Here is a 15,376-nt window from a genome sequence, read left to right as displayed (position 1 = left end):
TGACCTCTGTGACAGTTTTTGGACTCCCACACCTGTCCCTGATTGACAACCTGGACACACCTGTTCTCGGTTGCCAATAATGGTTCTCTGTTAGCGGTACTCGACTAAGCCAGTTTTTGTGGATAAATAAACTTTCACCTTTATTCGGCCAGCCCTTCTTTGCATCTTTATTGTCAGGTTGCGAGCAACGCTTCCTATCCCTCAATCCGATTGGAAACAAAGTTGTGTTGCATCGATTAATCGTCTAAGTGTAACTAATGAAAATGTATTTAAAATTTGGAACTTTAAATATGCCAACATGTTTGCAATAGAGCTTTTCTTCAAGGATCTTGAGGAAAACATCAGTAGAACAGGACACAAAATAGAATACTAGCTTCTTTTTTTCTCGTTTTTGAGTGCCTGGTCTGCAGCTCTTTCTTTATTTTCCCACAGGTTCTAACTCAGTCTTTCTCCTCGGATTTTCGGTATCACATTTGGCTTGAGTCTTTTAAATGCCTTCTTCTACGAAGTCACAATCATTTTAACGATTGCTGCAAATTACACTCATCTCCGTCCCATTTTGCACACGTCAGTTTGACTGGAGAGGTCCATATTTTGCTCATACTCCCATCATTTGAAAATGCATGCAGGCTGACCCCTCCTTTAGTTGTATTGCTACAACCTGCAACAATGCATCTAGCAGACATATTTGTGAAGTCCTTTAAATTGTGCACAAAAACAACAATATTCGTGATCAAGATGCTACCAAAACATACGACACAATATGAAATAGTTTCTTCTGTAGGTGACGTCAGCAGACTGATTAAGGCCCGCCCACAATTTGGAGCCATGGGTCGGCGTTCCAAAATGTGCCGAAACTCGTTAGAAAACAAGCCTAAAACCACTGTTGTGTCTATTTTGTGGGGAATTCTACGTGTAGACATCATTTTTAGGTCAACTATGAAATATGTGCCAATGTTGTCAGCATTAAAGGGAACCTATTATGCAAAACCAACTGTTCTTACCTATTGGTACCTGTTGTTGTGTAGTGTGGTGTATAGGAGTCATGATCAGTGAACAGCTGAGAGTTTTTTATTTTTTTTATATTTTACTTATTATTTTACACATATTAAAAGTGCAATTTCAATGTTGATTTTTGCATGTATTCGAAAAAAAGAATGTAAGTTGTAGAGCGGAACAATTATTTTTTATATTAACAATTTTCCCTAAAATACGTATTGAGGCTATAGTGTTTTATCCAATTACTTATTTAATCGAACAAATGAATCAATAGATTACTCCATTACTAAAATAAACGATAGCTGTAGCACTACATTCAACACAGTAGGGGTGCATGTTTTGCTGAGTGGTACCCCTTTTGTGTTCAGCGGTTCCAGGAGCACAGTAGTTTAGCTTACACAAACAAATACAAGGAATGCATTGATTTTCTGCAAACACGTGCTCTTATTCTAAACTGTACTCCCCGCCGACCACATTAGGCCGCCATTAAATCGACTGCTAATTTCTATTCTACCGCCGAGGCCGTCCTAGCTGTGGGTGAAGAGCTGAAGGGTACTGATGAGACGGGTGTCTAAGTATGTAGGCCACCGTGTCTATGCCGCCCCGGCTTCGCACAGGCCCAGTGACAAGTCGAGTCATGAGGGAGCATCATGAAGAAGGAGTTTAATTAGGAGCAAGCCTCCAAAGGGGCCACAGAAAGACATAAGAGCCAAGCAAGCAAAAAAACGGTTTTTGTGCACTTTCGCCTCTCCCTAGAAGTACAGTTCTTCTCCTTCTTTCCCTTATTCGCCGGCTCTCTTATCCGCACGCTGTATGGATAAATATATACAATGACGTTATGGTGTGAAGTGTGTAGACAGCGGGGGCCTTCTATGGTGATGTGAGCGCTCCGAGAGACGTGGTTGGTTGCCGGGTCGTGTGTCGGCCTTTGGCAACAGGTGTGATGTCTTCAGACAGGTGGCCATTAGTGGGATGAGTGGCATAGCGCCCTTGTAGCACTCCCTCGAAGTGCTGAGCCCTGCTGGAAAGCTAAGCCCGTAGGGGCCACATGCTTCATAGTCACATAACACTCTGCAACCTATCAACACCCAACACAAGCAGTGTCCTACCCCCCTTTTACATGACCACCCGCTCTCTTGCCCTTTGTGGGTGTCACCTTTTCCCCTTGTTCTTCCTAGAAAGGATGCGCATACTTGATCGTACGAGGGCCGTTCAAAGGAGCCGCGGCGTCCAGATGACTGAAATTCACTAACAAGTTCTCTCTATGTATTTGTTGCTCCTGAAAATGTGAATTGTGAATTATATTTATATAGCGCTTTTCTCTAGTGACTCAAAGTGCTTTTACATAGTGAAACCCAATATGTTAGTTACATTTAAACCAGTGTGGGTGGCACTGGGAGCAGGTGGGTAAAGTGTCTTGCCCAAAGACACAACGGTAGTAACTAGGATGGCGGAAGCGGGGATCGAACCTGGAACTCTCAAGTTGCTGGCACGGCCACTTTACCAACCGAGCTATACCGCCCCTGAATGAATCCGACAATAGGTAAATAACTAACTGTACTTGGAACGCCCCCTTTCCATTGCCAAACTCGATATGTCGCCCCCTCTTGGTGTAACATTATCTACAGAACTGGAGCCTATTTCCCCGCATAGACATTAAATAATTAAGTACATTTTACTAAAAAGAGAAGTTTTCAAAGGTTTGTTAAAAGTGTCAACACAGTCAAGATCACAGAGGGACTGGTGCAAGTTGTTCCAGAGTCTGGGAGCTACAGCCTGGAATGCTAGGTCTCCATGCCCTGAAGAGTAGGGGCATAACAAGTCAGTGATGTACTAAAGGGCCTCACCATGCAACGCATGGAAAGTCAGGACTAAAATCTTAAACTCAATGCGGAATTTGACTGGAAGCCAATGAAGACTGAATAAATGGGGGTGATATGGGCTGTTCTGGGTGCACCGTTTTAAAGTCTGGCAGCCGCATTTTGTACCGTCTGAGTCTCTTTAACGTTGACTTGTTCAAAAGAGTGAAGAGAGAATTGCAATAGTCAATACCAGATGAAATTATCGCGTGAATTATCATTTTGAGATCCAATTTTGACAGCAGATTTCTCACTTGAAAAATATTTCTGAGGTGATAAAAAAAAGTTTTTGGTCAGTTGCCGACAGTGACCCCCCAAAGACATGGACTGATCAAACCCAACCCCAAGGTTTCTGAGGCTGCTTTTAACAGATGCACCCAGAGCACCAAGGGAGTTCTTGATCAGGGGGATCTTTTTTATCGGGAGCAATTATCAGTTTCCGTTTTGTTTGAATTTATCTGGAGGAAATTTTGAGGACAACTCCATAAAGTAGCTCCATATTTTGACACTTTTTCCAAGCCCGTCCTTGCACGCTACACCGCTACAACAAAGATGACGGGGAGAAGACACTGTCGAAGGTGAGCCACGTAAAAAAGACCGGCCACAAAACGGCGCATCGTGAAGCGACTGTCAGAAAGCGGCTTGAAAATGATGATGTAAAACATAATCTATGCAACATTTTGACCAAATAACCACCATTATACACACAAAAAAATGTTGGGTTAAAAAATAACCACATTTTAACCCAACTGCTGCTTCAGAAAAGAACAAACCTCTTATTTTAGTTATTTTAAATCAACATTTTGTGTTAATTTTTTCAACCCAACTTTTGCATTGTTTCCAAATGGGTTGTTATGAAGCTGGCTGTGCCGCATTCTTTCTGGCGTCACTTCCTGTGTGGGACGCGGTCTTTCTGGCGTCACTTCCTCTCCGAACTCAGTTTGTGAACGATCAATGAGTCCATACAAAGCTAAGAGCCGGAGATGCAAGAAATAGACGGTGCCTTACCCGTGTAAAAAAAATTCAGAGGAGGGGAACCTTAAACGGTGATTTAATGTGGCTGACACGAGGCTTAGGCTAAATAATTATTCCTTTAAGGCAATGGTTCTCAAACTTTTTCTGTCAGGCCCCCCTTCAGATGAAAAAAAAATTGGGCAAGTCACAATAGTCACAGAATTAGTCAAGTTTAGATTTATTGACATAACATAAATATGTATTTTTCAAAAAGATAAAACATCTTAAAGTATTGAACTCACTTTACAATATGTGCAAAAAATGAAAGAAAATGCAGCCATTTGATAAAAAGATGAACAGTTACCTTGCTAAAAAAAATTGTTTTATCACAGCGTTAGTGGCTGCAATGAGCCTGTTTTGCACTGCACTTTTTTTCAAAGTGGTGTTGCAGGCTTGATACTGCCACTCTTAAGTCATGCTCAACGTTGAGTTGAGATTAGAAATTAAGGTAGCTGGCTACTTTCTGATATTCAGCGCGGTTTGTGTCTTCTGCTTTCTGACTTGCAGAGTGCGTGACTCGCGGTGGGTGAGCGGGACCACGCGATTTGAGACACTTGTGATTTAGGGCTATATAAATAAACATTGATTGATTGATTGATTGATTATTACGTCGGTATAGAGATGGTGTTCCGCCGTAAGAGACGTTATTTATTCCTCTTTTTTTAGTATGTTTATGTGATGCTTGTCTCGGTTTTTAAATTAAATGACATATGTATTTGTACAAAAAAAATATTTAAAAAATAAACTATTTGTTAAAAAAAACCTCTCGTCTTTAACAATTTGTTTAAAAAAAACTTCTCGTCACTCAAGATATCCCCTTAAAACCACTGGTTTAAGGGGTTATCCGGCTTACTGTAAACATAGCCTTAGACTACAAACTATTTAAGTGGGATTCAACAGCGCCTCTGCTGGTGGTAGACAAGTAGCGCATGCGACAGTCAATCGCCTACTGTGTTCTGCACGTGGATTTTACAAGTTTAGAGGAAAAGTTTTGGTTTCTCCTGTGAACAGAGCAAGGCCAGAGGTTAAACTCTTGTCAGTTGAATATGACGCATCACCAGCACCACAATGCAACTGCACCAAAGTTAAAAAAAAAAAAAAAAAAGCTTCCCTTCACGCCCTTGCCAAAAAAGACAGCGTGATGAACTTCCGCAACCCTTTTCTTCTTTTGACACACACACCTCGAGATGAAGCCGTGATTCACGGCAGCGCTGTTAGAAGTCAGATCTCCTCGCCGTTTGTTTGGTGTGATTTCCTGAAGACTGTCAGACATGTAAGAGAGGCTTTCAATTTCACAATTGCAGATTTCCACTCCTTTTTTTTGGAGGGGGGGTGCAAGCGAGGATCCGGAGAGAACCAGACAATGTTGACACGCTTATACAGTAGCTGCCTCCCCACGAGACGCCGCCGGAATCAAACAACGATCACATGGCGCGCGCGCACCAAACGCAGCCCTCTAAGTTCACTAAAACCACATTCCAAACAGGCCTTTGTTGTGCTGACATGAGAGATGAGTGGATCGTTATTTGTTTTCTAAGCAGGCAGATCGCTCCCTGTCACCGCCGCTGCCGCCGCGCTGATGGAGCAGCCAGCGTGGCCCGTATCTCCTCTGTGAGCCGCCGCAGACAAACAAATGAGAGGAAGAGAAGTTCACTGAGATTAATTTATCTCGGCATCTACCTTCCTCCTTTACACACCTACTCTGGCGTGCGCAATCATTTTCCCTTCACACACACACACACACTTGATCAGCATCAAATACAGGGTGTACTAAAGTAAATTTAATTACGTCTGCCTGATATGGAGCCTCAGATGAAAGTAGGAGAGCGCAGTGTGAAACAATGACTACGCCGACAGAAGCAGGCCCGCGATATTCCTCCGGTAGACTAATCTCCCTTTATTAAAGCCAGGGGGAGACGGTAGATAGAGGGGGGTGAGTTAGTGGTGATGGTGGTTAGAAGTGGCGAAGTAGAGTGGGGGGGAGGGGTCTGCCTTTGATGAGATCTGGAACTGTCAGCTACCGTACTTTTCTCCACTCGCAGACTTGTCTTTGTCTCACTTTTACAAATGAACGTCTATCGGCAGTAGCCTACTTGCAGGCACGTCAGAAATCTCCATTTTTAGGGTATAATCGACAGTATGAAAAATGAAGGACAGAGGCGTCTTCTCAGGGGTGGACCTCGGCGCTCATGCACAGCTCTAATAGGGGCAGGTGGCCATCAGGTGGCCAAAAAGGAAATTGCTGCCTTCAGTGATGTTGAAGCCTCGCTTCATGACCTTAATGCACACTTGTAATTAAAAATGTATAAAATGTTAAAAAAAATAAAAAAAAAAGTATGTTGAGTATTTTTTGTACTGGACTACTATTTGGTACTAGATTAAATTAAAAAACAAATTGCACAAAAAAATTGGTAACACTTAACTATTGGGAACATATTCACCATGAATTACTTGAATATTGGCTCTTAATTAGTCATTATTAAGTACTTATCAATGCCTTATTCTGCATGGCCTTATTATACAACCAGTAAGCCATTAACTAAGAGTCTTCCTTCAATAACGTCAGAATGATTGCTTATTAGTAACCCTAACCCTAACCCTTATATGTTCCCCTTGTGTCCAAATAACTCTAAAATAAGTCTTTGCTACTTAGAATATGTACCCCATACTAAAGTGTTACCAAATAATCATATGAAATGGTCCCATTTTACAAAGTTGAATTTTGTTGTTGTTTTATTGAACCAGGGGTAGGGAACCTATGGCTCTCGAGCCAGATGACTGTGATGACTGCATCTGGCTGTCAGATGAATCTTAGCTGACATTGCTTAACACGATAAGTAATGAATAATTCCGCTGGTAATCACAGTGTTTAAAAATAACGTTCAAAATGTAAAACCTTCTCATGCATTATAATCCATCCATCCGTTTTCTACCGCACCTTACTATATCTTACTACTCAGTGGCCTAGTGGTTAGAGTGTCCGCCCTGAGATCGCTAGGTCGTGAGTTCAAACCCCGGCCGAGTCATACCAAAGACTATAAAAATGGGACCCATTACCTCCCAACTTGGCACTCAGCATCAAGAGTTGGAATTGGGGATTACATCGCCAAAAATGATTCCCAAGCGCAGCCACCGCTGCTGCTCACTGCTCACTGCTTCCCTCACCTCCCAGGGGGTGAAGGGGATGGGTCAAATGCAGAGGACGAATTTCACCACACCTAGTGTGTGCGTGACAATCATTGGTACTTTAACTTAACTTAACTTGAACTATACTGTAAAAATGTTGGTCTTACTTAAAAATGCACACATTCAGTTGTATTCAGTGTTAAAAAATATGATATGGCTCTCACGGAAGTACTTTTTAAAATATTTGGTTTTTGTGGCTCTCTCAGCCAAAAAGGTTCCGGACCCCTGTATTCAATCAATCAATCAATCAATCAAAGTTTATTTATATAGCCGTAAATCACAAGTGCACAAGCAACAACGACATCCTCGGTATTGAACAATACCATCCTTTCAATGCAGTTGAAGGAGGGTGTTTGCAATCTTAAAAGCAAGCAAACTACCCCCCACATAACATGTGATGTCAAAGTTTAGCAACTTATGTCAGCTATTATGGAACATTTATTCTTTCATAACAACAATATGACTGCGAGTTGTTGGTTGCTTCCTTGGGACTCGATTTTTGTGTTCGAGACAGCCATAAACGCCAGACTTTTACGAGCAGTTTTTAATTAATGTAAAAAGTAATTTAGATAATATTGATATTTAATTAATATATATATATATATATATATATATATATATATATATATATATATATATATATATATATATATATATATATATATATATATATATATATATATATATATATATATGTATATAAATATACATACATATATATATATATACAGTATATATATATATATATATATATATATATATATATATATATATATATATATATATGTATATATATACATATATAATGTATATATATATATATATATATATATATATATATATATATATATATATATATATATATATATATATATACACTACCGTTCAAAAGTTTGGGGTCACATTGAAATGTCCTTATTTTTCAATGAAGATAACTTTAAACTAGTCTTAACTTTAAAGAAATACACTCTATGCATTGCTAATGTAGTAAATGTCTATTCTAGCTGCAAATGTCTGGTTTTTGGTGCAATATCTACATAGGTGTATAGAGGCCCATTTCCAGCAACTATCACTCCAGTGTTCTAATGGTACAATGTGTTTGCTCATTGGCTCAGAAGGCTAATTGATGATTAGAAAACCCTTGTGCAATCATGTTCACACATCTGAAAACAGTTTAGCTCGTTACAGAAGCTACAAAACTGACCTTCCTTAGAGCAGATTGAGTTTCTGGAGCATCACATTTGTGGGGTCAATTAAACGCTCAAAATGGCCAGAAAAAGAGAACTTTCATCTGAAACTCGACAGTCTATTCTTGTTCTTAGAAATGAAGGCTATTCCACAAAATTGTTTGGGTGACCCCAAACTTCTGAACGGTAGTGTATATATATTAGGGCTGTGGAAAAAAATCGATTCAAATTCGAATCGCAATTCTCACGTTGTGCGATTCAGAATCGATTCTCATTTTTTAAAAATCTATTTTAATTTTTTAATTTTTAAAATTTTTTTAATTAATCAATCCAACAAAACAATACACAGCAATACCATAACAATGCAATCCAATTCCAAAACCAAACCCGACCCAGCAACACTCAGAACTGCAATAAACAGAGCAATTGAAAGGAGACACAAACACGACAGAACAAACCAAAAGTAGTGAAACAAAAATAATATTATCAACAACAGTATCAATATTAGTTACAATTTCAACATAGCAGTTATTAAAAATCCCTCATTGACATTATCATTAGACATTTATAAAAAAAAGAATAAAACAAAAAACACCAAAATCTGTATTGCACACCACAAAAATGTACAGTTGTATTTGTGTAGATTTATATGTGTGTGTGTATATATATGTATATTTAGAATTTAAAACATACATTTTTTTAAAATCTAACAAAAGGTATATTTTTGTTGTTTTTGAGCCGGAAAAAAAACAAAAAAAACAAACACATACACACAAAGAAACATTCATACAAAAAGTTCTAAATAACTGTTTCTTAACCAAAAAAATTGTGTTTCTCAGCTTTGGTCCGAATGGGCCGCAGTGGTACTCCTCGGTCGTAACACACTTTCCCACCACTTGTAGCAGTAATGACAATGACAAACAGAAGTCGGGAGCTAAAGTCATCGTGAAGTGTCTTAACGCAAAAATTATGACTCAATTGGTGAAGCTGTATTTTTATTTGCACTTTAATTATATTTATAAGAGTGCTATCCCTTATTATTTGTTTTAGCACAACATATTTGTATGTACATGTATATTTTGTCAGAGTACCTTCTTATGCAGTATATTTTGGTTAGTATCTATTTTTCCAATCAGCCTGACCTAAACCTAAGGTTTATTCGTCTGTGGGATTAACACATGCTTTCATATCATCAACATTGTCATCTGTAAGTACGTTCGATATAATTATTGAATAAAATTAAAATTGAGAGTAAGATTACTAATTCAGTGTCAATATACTAGTGGGTCCCGGGCCCCTCTGTAGTGGAAAAGTTTGGCCCCAAAATGATGAAGTTAAGGACTCCTTTCCTAAATCATTCATCCTCTGGGAGTTTTTTTTATTTTGTTTTGTTTGGAAATGGCACAAGGAAGTGACAAATGTAAAATGTTTTTGAAAGACATATTATTTTTTTAAGCCTCTAATTGTTTTGACATTTTGATAAAAAAAAGTTTTACGTTTCTTTTTTTTTTTCATTTAATTTTTATTGACATCCAGCATCAGGCATTCCTATCCATTACATCATATTTACATGCATCAAATATCAGTTGTCTTCCCTAAATGTAAACATGTTTTTTTGTTTATATCCCAACGATGCTACACCCCCCCCCAAAAAAAAAAAGAAACAGCAAGTAAACAAAATAATAATACTATTTACAGATGAATCAATTACAAAAATTACAATTATAAATAAATAAAATAAATAATAATAATAATAATTAAAACAAATAAAAATAATAATAAATTAATAATAATAATAATCTGAAAAATCTAAAAAGTTTTTGAGCTAACACACATACATTAGCCTTGTGTGTTGTATAACGGTTTGGCTAGCTAACCTTTGCTATCATTGAATGTATTGCCTATCGTTACAATATGACTGCAAATGTAACTTTATAGTATGGTTGTACGATATACCGGTATTAGTATAGTACCGCGATACTAATGAATCATATTCGGTACTATACCGCCTCTAAAAAGTACCGGTCCCCTCTCGCACCCCTGTCGTCGTCACGTTGTGACATTGTGGGTTTTACGAGCAGAGGAGCATGTTCAGTAGCGCACACACACGGAGTACTTACAAACAGACACAGTGTGTAGACAGAAAAGGGAGAACGGACGCATTTTGGCTTAAAAACTAAAGATAAAGGTGAAGTTATAACACTGAAACGCCCTCAGGAAGAGGTGCTTTAAGACATAGCTAGCTAGCTAGCGGCTAAAGTCCATCCACAGTCTGCAGTGTTTTAGCTACTTCTATATCACTAATCCTCGCCTCCATAGCGACAAATAAAGTACGTTTCTTACAAGTATCATCCCAGCAGGACGAGGAATAGCTAAACATGCTTCACTACACACTGTAGCTCACTGGCGTCACCGCTAATGACGCTGTACCTGAATGTAAACAAACGTCATCGGTGGATCTACACCTAACATTCACTGTCGTGATACCAAGTACAAGAGTGTATCTACTCGATACAACTATGATTACATCTATTTTTTTTTAGCATCACAAAATATATATTGTTTTTAATTCTATTTCATATTATGTTTATAAAGTCAGGAAATATGTCCCTGGACACATGAGGACTATGAATATGACCAATGTATGATCCTGTAAATACAAACGTACTTGGTATCGGATCGATACCTAAATTTGTGGTATCATCCAAAACTAATGTAAAGTATCCAAACAACAGAAGAATAAGTGATTATTACATTTTAACAGAAGTGTAGATAGAACATGTTAAAAGAGAAAATAACCAGATATTAACAGTAAATGAACAAGTAGATTAATACTTAATTTTCTGCCACTTGTCCTTAATAATTTTGACAACATAGTAGAACGATAATGACACAATATGTTACTGCGTACGTCAGCAGACTAATTACGAGCCTTTGTTTGCTTACTTACTAATAAAAGACAAGTTGTCTTGTATGTTTACTATTTTATTTAAGAACAAAATTGCAATAAAAAAACATGTGTTTTATGTACCGTAAGATTTTTTGTTAAAGTAAAGCCAATAATGCAATTTTTTGTGGTCCCCTTTATTTAGAAAAGTAACGAAAAGTATCGAAAAACAAATATTAGTATCGGGACAACACTACTTTGTAGTGAACTGTTGTAGTTAACCACAGTCTAAAAAGCAAATAATCTGTTTCATTATTGGTCAGATGTCTTGTTTCCAGTTTACAAATATGTCAACGTCACACCTCATGCTGGGGTTTAGACTGGGCCCGGCTAACAATGTTCTGTCAGGGTCACCACGTTTCCTTCCTCCCCTTCCCGAAGTGCTCGCCTGGGTCGCTGTTCCTGAAGCCCGTCAAGTCCCGCCGGGTCCCTCAACTGTGTTGTGCCACTGCTTTGTTTGCAGACGTTGAGAAAGAAGGGCCTAAATGGCTGCGACAGCCCCGACCCCGACGCGGACGACTCGGTCGGCCACAGCCCCGAGTCCGAGGACAAATACAGGAAAATAAACGAGGACATAGATCTGATGATCAGCAGACAGAGACTGTGTGTAAGTACCTCCTACTCAACCTCAGCCTTCCTCACGTCTTTCTTTCCTCTCTCCCTTCCTCCTCCTCGTTTCCGTCATGTCTCCCCGTCATCCGTCTACCCCCCCCCCCCCCTTTTGTCCTCCTCCGTCGGTCGTGGGACTCCGGCAGGCTTTGAACAAGAAGGAGAACAAAGGTGGCGAGAGCCCGGAGCTCGAGTCCTCTCTGATCCTCACCCCTCGCACTGAGGAGAAATACAAACAGATTAACGAGGAGTTCGATCACATGATTAAAAGCCATAAGATACCTGTAAGTACGGACGTCGTGCTAACAAAAATGCTGACTGGCCAGTTGGTGTTGTGCTGCTAACCCAGCTAACCGCCATTGTTTGCCACCAGACTAAACACATAAACTGCGAGCGAGAGTAAGACCGCAGATTACAATGTATACATACAGCGGGGAAAAGATTACAGCTCTCGGATTTTGCTTATTGAGGAGAGGTCCTCTAATTTGACATAACCTCAGCCACAACCGGCAGGCCATATTTGCTTCATAATTGCAGACTTTCACTCGGGGCTCCCACCATGAAGCTGTTTGCCGTGACCCCTCGCTTCACGCATGGACATGATTCGTCAAAGGTTTACTTTGCTCGTGCACATACATACAGTCGTGGTCAAAAGTTGACATACACTTGTAAAGAACATAATGTCATGGATGTCTTGAGTTTACAATTATTTGTACAACTCTTATTTTTTTGTGATAGAGTGATTGGAGCACTTGCTTGTTGGCCACAAAAAAACATTCATGAAGTTTGGTTCTTTTATGAATTTATTATGGGTCTACTGAAAAGGTGACCAAATCTGCTGGGTCAAAAGTATACATACAGCAATGTTAATATTTGGTTACATGTCCATTGGCAAGTTTGACTGCAATAAGGCGCTTTTGGTAGCCATCCACAAGCTTCTGGCAAGCTTCTGGTTGAATTTTTGACCGCTCCTCTTGACAAAATTGGTGCAGTTCAGCTAAATGTGTTGGTTTTCTGACATGGACTTGTTTCTTCAGCATTGTCCACACGTTTAAGTCAGAACTTTTGGAAGGCCATTCCAAAACCTTATTTCAAGGCTGATTTAGCCATTCCTTTACCACTTTTGACGTGTGTTTGGGATCATTGTCCTGTTGGAACACCCAACTGCGCCCAAGACCCAACCTCAGGGCTGATGATTTTACGTTGTCCTGAAGAGTTTAGAGGTAATCCTCCTTTTCATTGTCCCATTTACTCTCTTTAAAGCACAAGTTCCATTGGCAGCAAAACAGGCCCTATAGCATAATACTACCACCACCATGCTTGACGGTAGGCCTGGTGTTCCTGGGGTTAAAGGCCTTACCTTTTCTCTTTCAAACATACTGCTGGGTATTGTGGCCAAACAGCTCAATTTTTGTAAATGTATGTCAACTTTTGACCACGACTGTAAATACATACATGCATGTCACGCTGGATCTCATTTTGTTTTACACTGGCAGTCATTTGCCTGAGACTTCGGAATAAAAGTTGCTTTGTACACAGAAACAGAGCCCGCCATTGACCCGAGGCACCATGTTGGAACAGTTACAGGCAAACATATATAACTCTATCATAGATCATTCAGAGACGAACGGTAGTGTCTGACAAAAAAACTGTGGTTTGGTCACGGCGAGCTGGGTGAGATGCGTTTGGGATGAGAGTACAGGCATGGTGGGGGTGCGGTCGTCTGGGGCGTTTTCTGCATAAAACAAATGGCAGTTCAACGTGTGGTTAGGGCGGCTGCCAGACGCCGGGCCTCTGGATTGCAGGCGACTGAAGGGGGAAGATGAGTAAAAACAGGAAGGATGGCACCCGTTAAAGGACACATGCAACATTCGGACACCTGCATGATCTAGTACTCTCTAATACTGAGAATGACACTTTACAACTGGGGTGTTCCAACTTTGATACATTTTGCAAAATTCTAAAAACCAATTCAAGCTGGTGTTTTTTAGCCATTCTCCAAGACCGCCAAAACATATCTGGGCCACAACAGTACTCAGTTGTAAGACCACTTTTCCACCACTTGTGGCAGTAATGACAATATATCAAACAAACAGAAAAAGTCTGGAGCTAAAGTCATAGAAATGTTTCTTAAGCGCAAAAATTATGACTAAAGTAGTGAAGCTGTATTTTGATTTGCATTTTAATTTTATTGTCAGTGTAGTTGACAAACATATTCATAATTTTATTTATTTTAGCGAAAAATAATACATTTTTCTTCAGTTATTTAAGAGTCCCTTTTTATGCAGTATATTTTTTTAATCTGCCTAACCTAACCATAAGCCAGGGGTCGGCAACCCAAAATGTTGAAAGAGCCATATTGGACCACAAATACAAACAAGTAATCGGTCTGGAGCCGCAAAAAGTCTTATAATGAAGACAACACATGATGTTAGTGTCTATGTTAGCTATATAAGCCTACTATCGAAAATACTTTAAAAGTCTTATATAAGTGTTATAATGAAGACAACACATGATGTAAGTGTCTATATTACATATTTTAACCTACATACAGCTAGCCTAAATTGCATGTTAGCATCAATTAGCTTGCAGTCATGCAGTGACCAAATATGCCTGATTAGCACTCCAACAAGTCAATAACATCATCAAAGCTCACCTTTGTGCATTCACGCACAGCATAAAACGTTTGGTGGACAAAATGAGACAAAGAAGGAGTGGCATAAAACACGTCTTCTGTAGCAGCTTCGGAGAAAGTTCTACATTTAAACAAACTTTTGAGTTACAATCCACACAACGGTGAGTTCAAGGGCCGCTAAAAAATTAGTAGGACAAAACGGCGCTTGCCAAATACTCTCATCAGTGGAGCATAAACACAAACATATTAAACAGTGGGCTTTCTAACTATTAGGAAGGTTTGTGTCGTGTTTGTCCTCCTACAGAAACCATATTACAACAAAAATCATATTTTTCACCCCATTTTTGTTGCATTTCCATACATTTAAAAAAAACAAACTACATGGAGCCACCAGGGCGGCGCTAAGGAGCCGCATGTGGCTCTGGAGCCGCGGGTTGCTGACCCCCGACCTAAGCTTTATGTGTTAAATGAATAATAATATTTGTGATTAACACATGGTTTCATATCATTTGACTAAACTGTAAGTAGGTTAGATATAATTATTGAATATGATTAAAATCAAGAATTACTATTTCAGAGTTAATATTTGAGTGGGCCACGGGCCCCTCTGTAGTGGAAACAATGGGCTCTCTCGTCAAAAAGGTTAAGAACCCTTGTTACAGTGGAATCAGTTTATAAACTGATTTGGTTCTTGAACTATGGTTAGTAAACAGAAAAGTTCATACACTGAAGCACATTTCATAAACATAATGTAAACATGATTAATGGGTTGCAGCCTGGACAAAAGTCCATATTTTAGAAAACATTTGTATACTTTGAACACAATGTCAAGCGCCAAACAGTAATGTATATCAAACACATTTAATAACAAAGTCAATGCAACATTAACAAGCCGAACTGTCCTAGTTTCAGACGCCCTGCCGACACGCACACGCATTGT

At 39.2% G+C, this 15,376-nt stretch overlaps 1 protein-coding gene across 12 annotated transcripts in view; it reads left to right on the top strand.

Moving 5' to 3' along the window:
- mef2cb (myocyte enhancer factor 2cb) overlaps window positions 1-15,376 on the top strand; it is a 187,059-nt gene that overhangs the window by 141,777 nt on the left and 29,906 nt on the right. For 7 of the 12 annotated variants that reach the window (XM_062050949.1, XM_062050957.1, XM_062050952.1 and 4 more), the window contains one exon: window positions 11,656-11,799. In XM_062050949.1, coding sequence (XP_061906933.1) covers window positions 11,656-11,799 — 144 coding nt within the window. Of the gene's footprint in view, window positions 1-11,655; window positions 11,800-11,947; window positions 12,086-15,376 lie in introns of all 12 variants that reach the window. The other 5 variants (XM_062050958.1, XM_062050954.1, XM_062050959.1 and 2 more) reach the window with 2 other exon arrangements.

The sequence above is a fragment of the Entelurus aequoreus genome, linkage group LG06 (assembly GCF_033978785.1).
Source record: "Entelurus aequoreus isolate RoL-2023_Sb linkage group LG06, RoL_Eaeq_v1.1, whole genome shotgun sequence".
Lineage (NCBI taxonomy): Eukaryota > Metazoa > Chordata > Actinopteri > Syngnathiformes > Syngnathidae > Entelurus > Entelurus aequoreus.
This window is presented reverse-complemented; position numbering and strand designations above follow the sequence as displayed.